The sequence below is a fragment of the Hyla sarda genome, chromosome 9 (genome assembly GCF_029499605.1).
Source record: "Hyla sarda isolate aHylSar1 chromosome 9, aHylSar1.hap1, whole genome shotgun sequence".
Lineage (NCBI taxonomy): Eukaryota > Metazoa > Chordata > Amphibia > Anura > Hylidae > Hyla > Hyla sarda.
This window is the reverse complement of record NC_079197.1, coordinates 5,242,658-5,248,338: the sequence shown is the minus strand read 5'-3', so window position 1 is coordinate 5,248,338 and position 5,681 is coordinate 5,242,658. Positions and strand designations below refer to the sequence as shown.

The 5,681-nt window shown below is 48.9% G+C and overlaps 1 protein-coding gene across 1 annotated transcript in view; it reads left to right on the top strand.

The window, feature by feature from the left end:
* Positions 1–3,075: 3,075 nt before the first annotated feature.
* AK8 (adenylate kinase 8) overlaps positions 3,076–5,681 on the top strand; it is a gene marked incomplete in the record, with an annotated part of 77,840 nt that continues 75,234 nt past the window's right edge. Inside the window, 2 exon segments of the mRNA XM_056541189.1 lie at positions 3,076–3,263; positions 3,712–3,796. Of these exon segments, the coding sequence (XP_056397164.1) occupies positions 3,180–3,263; positions 3,712–3,796 (169 nt within the window).

The window sequence follows — 5,681 nt, the reverse complement described above, 5'->3', positions numbered from 1 at the left end:
CTGTGGTATACATTATATCACTTCCTCCCTTTCTTTTGCATGTTGCAGGAAGAGGATGGAAAGCGATGAGATCACAGCTATGGCGGCTGGGACGGCTTCTATCTTTAGTTGCCTGGTTACAAGATTATAAGACCTTGTTTACTGGCTAGAGCTCCACCTAGTGTCCTAAACTGGAAAATATGGAAAATTTAAATTACATTTTTCATATTTACTGATGAACAACCATTAAAAAAATATTGCTAAAATTTTTTTAATTAAATTATATTTAATAAAAAAATAATAATAAAAAAAAACACATGACACATTTCCTTTAATACAAACCAAGTAGAATGACACAAACATGACTTTATCCCGGGGCAGGAAATCCATAATGGTGATAACAAACCCACAAACAAACAGCGCAGAATTCTAAAACCTTGTGATTGACGGCAGCGACAAAGATCGTACTGGATATAAAGGGGAAGTACAACCATTGAGCTCAACGAGTCGTCCTCTCCCGCTATTAGACGTTATCATCAGTGAAATCTTATTTCTGCTTCTAGGACTTATATAACCGATGTTACAACTCCCATGGGGGTTGTCATCCAGCATTTCTAGAGTCCTGAATGACAAGTCAGCTTGGTTATACCATTTCTGAAAGATGTGTCCAGCAGGAGGCAGCACACATAAAATACTAACCAGTGAGTAGCAGTTTGTGAGTAGCTAGAGCAGTGGTCTTCAAACTGTGGCCCTCCTGCTGTTGCAAAACTACAATTCCCAGCATGCCCGGACAGCCGAAGGCTGTCCAGACATGCTGAGAGTTGCAGTATTGCAACAGTTGGAGACGCCCTGGTTGAGAAACGGTGATTAAGGTGTTTTTTCTCTCCTAATACTGGATAACACCTTTTAATCTAACATGAAAAATGTTTGTTTGTTATGAGCCGAACGATGTTCTCGTTGTGATGTAGTCAAAGAGCTATATACACTCAGCCATAAGATTATAACCAACTGCCTGGGCCTGGACCCCATAGCCTTGGGATGTGACCCTGCAGGCCCGAATCCTATAGCCCTATGATGTGACCCCCAGAGCCTTGTGATGTGACCCTCTCCCCCTCAACGCAGACCCCATAGACCTGTGATGTGACCCCCAAGGCCTGAACCCACTAGCACTATGACTTAACCCCAAACTCCATAGCCTTGTGTTGTGACCCTGCCCTCGACAGCCTCCATGCGGGGTGCAGACCCTATAGCCTTGTGATGTGACCCACCGAGGCCCGGACCCTATATTCCTGTGACTCCCAAGGCCTGGATCCCATATCTCTGTGATGTGACCCCTGAAGCCTGGACCCCATATCCCTGTGCTGTGACTCCCGGGGCCCGGACCCCGTATCCCTGTGATGTGACCACTGAAGCCTGGACCCCATATCCCTGTGCTGTGACTCCCGAGGCCCGGAACCCATATCCCTGTGATGTGACCCCTGGGGCCCGGACCCCATATCCCTGTGATGTGACTCCCGAGGCCCGGACCCCATATCTCTGTGATGTGACCCCTGAAGCCTGGACCCCATATCCCTGTGCTGTGACTCCCGAGGCCCAGACCCCATATCCCTGTGATGTGACCCCTGAAGCCTGGACTCCATATCCTTGTGATGTGACCCCTGAAGCCTGGACTCCATATCCCTGTGATGTGACTCCCGTGGCCCGGACCCCATATCTCTGTGATGTGACCCCTGAAGCCTGGACTCCATATCCTTGTGATGTGACCCCTGAAGCCTGGACTCCATATCCTTGTGATGTGACCCCTGAAGCCTGGACTCCATATCCCTGTGATGTGACTCCCGTGGCCCGGACCCCATATCTCTGTGATGTGACCCCTGAAGCCTGGACTCCATATCCTTGTGATGTGACCCCTGAAGCCTGGACTCCATATCCTTGTGATGTGACCCCTGAAGCCTGGACCCCATATCCCTGTGCTGTGACTCTTGGGGCCCGGACCCCATATCCCTATGATGTGACTCCCGTGGCCCGGACCCCATATCTCTGTGATGTGACCCCTGAAGCCTGGACTCCATATCCTTGTGATGTGACCCCTGAAGCCTGGACCCCATATCCCTGTGCTGTGACTCCCGAGGCCCAGACCCCATATCCCTGTGATGTGACTCCCGTGGCCCGGACCCCATATCTCTGTGATGTGACCCCTGAAGCCTGGACTCCATATCCTTGTGATGTGACGCCTGGACCCCATATCCTTGTGATGTGACTCCCGAGGCCCGGACCCCATATCCCTGTGCTGTGACTCCCGAGGCCCGGACCCCATATCTCTGTGATGTGACCCCTGAACTCCATATCCTTGTGATGTGACCCCTGAAGCCTGGACTCCATATCCCTGTGCTGTGTCCTGTGGTATCAGATCCTGTAAGGTGTGAGGTTCGGCCTACATGGAGGGGTCTTGTTTCTCCAGCAGATCCCACAGATGATCGATCGGATGAGATCTGGGAATCTGGAGGCCGAGTCTCTTGTCATGTTCCTCATTCCTGAACAATGTCTGCAGTGAGGCCGGGGGCATTATCCTGATGATAGGGGGTCCTGCTGTCATTAGGGGGTACATGGTCTGGACAATGGTCAGGTAGGTGGTACATGTCACAGTAACCTCCACATGATGCCAGGACACAAGGTCTCCAGCAGAACATCACCCATCACACTGCCCCCACCTGCTTGTCTTCCCATAATGCATCCTGGTGCCATCTCTTTCCCAGGTAAGTGATGTAAATACACCAACCAAAGGCTGTCCGGGCATGCTGGGAGTTGTAGTTCTGCAACAGCTGGAGGCACCTTGGTTGGGAAACAAGATAAATACAAGGGAACTGTGAGCAGCTAATGGTGGAGTCCCCCTTAAAAAAAACACATCATCATTCCCATGATAAAGAGAGGACCCTAATCAATGTGAAAATAATTAGGATTCAATGGACCCCCGCCCCCCTGTACACAGAGAAGAGACTCTATTGAAGACCCCTTCAAAATAACTGAGCGTTTGCCTGCTGACAGTACAGCGCATGCGCAGAGTGAATCGCACGCGCTTCTGGTCGCAGAGTGATGACGTATGAGAGTTCTTGGCGACGCTGGTTGCTAGGGTACCGCGGCGCTCGCTCCGTTGCTAAGGAGAGCTCTGCTGCCGCCTGGCCCGGAGTACATACGCGGAGATGGACGCAACGGCGAAGCCTCTGAGGATCCCCCCGCAAATGGCCGTGTATGCCGAGGAGCACCGAATCTTTGATATACTCCAGGTAGGTGGCACTACAAGTCTCAGCATGTCCTGCATCACTGAACAGCATACCCGTACGGGTCACATGATTTACATCTACTGTAAGGTCATGTGACTGCGCTCATCCGCCGCAGACCATAGCGACATTTCCTGAACATAATGTGACACAAATGCGCAGGTGGAGCAAAACTACAACTCCCAGCTTTTCCGGACAGCCCAGTGTGCCTCCAGCTGTTGCAGAACTACAACTACCAGACAGCTGGAGGCACACTAGTTGGGGAACCCTACATTGGGGGTAGCATCCTGTCCCTATTTCCCTCCCACTATAGAACTACACATTCCAGCATGCTTTTAGCTGCCTAATTCAGTAATACATATTGTGCCCAGCAGGTGTTGCTGGGAGTTGTAGTTCTACCACATGTATAGCCGTGCATGTCTGATGATCATATTTTATTGTTTTGTTTCATTAGAAAATGGTGCAGAATCTCCTCATTGACCGACCGGAGGATCCAATCCAGTACCTGATCGATCACTTGCGGAAGGATAATGATGGCGGTAAGGCCTGCGGATGGCGCTGTAGCAGCAGTGATGATGTGTACGTGTGTATCAGTCCTGTACATAGGGTTCTGTGTACGTGCAGCTCCTTAAAGGGCTTATCTCCATGTTTTCCAACCAACCTGCCTCCAGCTGTTTCAAAACTACAACTCCCAGCATGCCTGGACAATGGCTGACTGGGCATACTAGGTGTTGTAGTTTTGCAACCATTGGAGGCACCCTGGTAGGGAAACACTGTGATAACTAAACCAAAGGATATCTGGGCATGCTGGGAGTTGTAGTTTTGCAACAGCTGGAGGCACTCTGGTTGGGAAACGCTGTGATAACCGGTTCAAAGGCTCTCGGGGCATGCTGGGCGTTGTAGTTTTGCAACAGCTGGAGGCACCCTGATTGGGAAATGCTGTGATAACCTGTTCAACGGCTGTCCAAGCATGCTGTGAGTTGTAGTTTTGCAATAGCTGGAGGCATCCTGGTTGGGAAACACTGACATCTGGTTCAAAGGCTGTCCGAGCATGCTGGGAGTTGTAGTTTTGCAATCACTGGGGTACCCTGGTTGGGAAACACTGGCTTATGTTAACCCTAAGGCCCTTTTTACATTATGGAAATTCCTTGTGGAAATTCTGCATTAAAATTCCGTAGCGTGAACGGGCCCTAAAACTTACCACCTCCACAGGATGGGTGATAAGTAGCTGATTGGTGGAGGTTCTAACCGCTTGGACCCCCTGATGTTAAGATCAGGGGGCTCTTATACCACTTGGGACTAGAACGAGAGTCAGGAATCCTCACATTTTAGGAAAAGAATGTCCATCCCAGGATGGCAGTAAAAACAGGAAACTTTATTGGGTCATATTCAGACGGAACACATCATCCGACGCGTTTCGGACCTCTCACAGGTTCTTAGTCATGGCATGGAATCTTCACATTTTATGTTCACATGGCGAGAATTTAACATATATATGTTTAAAATGTAATATAAAAAAAGGCCACTAGGTGGCTCTGTTCTGTTCCCTGCCACAATTAATACAGTGAGTTTGGTCTCCTCCCGGCCTGGCAGGAGACCAAACTCAGGAAGTGCTACTCGCTGCACTGATCTTGATTGACAGCTGCATAGAAAGTGAAAGCTCCACAGATTCTCACAGAAAGCCTCACAGACTGACAGTAGATGGAGAGCCTCACTGATAGCAACACAGACTGAAACATGCACAAAGCCTGAGGTCTTCTATTCATCACAGCACTGCAACCATGTGAGGGCAGAAGTGGTCCCCCAGCAGGCTTCAGTGATGTTATGCCTGTTGGAAAACGCCCACTTTCTCCTGCTGGGAAATTGCACTATGCGAGCGAGAAGAAAGGTAAGATACACAGCTTTTTAAAGCTCTAAATTGTTTTTAAGGGCAGGAGGGGTGTTAGGAGTAGTTTGGGAACTCAGCCTGAGGTAGTTGAGAACAGTTTATTTGGTGACAGGTACTTTTTAATGATGGGATCCACAACAGTACGTTGCGTGACCTCCAAGGCCGCTGATTGGCTGTAGCAGTTATGTGACGTCCTGAGGCTGAATGGGGGATCAGGGGGTCCTCGGACAGGTAAGCATCAGTTGGTTTGTTATTTTAACGTATTTGGGGTGTTTGAGACTTTCTACCTTCAAGTGCTCATCTAGCTTGATTCATCCTACAGCAAGTGAATGGCGCGGAAGCATTAAAAAATCAATTCTGCTCCAGTCACATGATCTTTGGGATCAGTTTTGATCTCAGAATTAAAGGGGTTATCCAGGAAAAAAAACTTTTTTATATATATCAACTGGCTCCAGAAAGTTAAACAGATTTGTAAATTAGTTCTATTAAAAAAAATCTTAATCCTTTTAGTACTTATGAGCTGCTGAAGTTGAGTT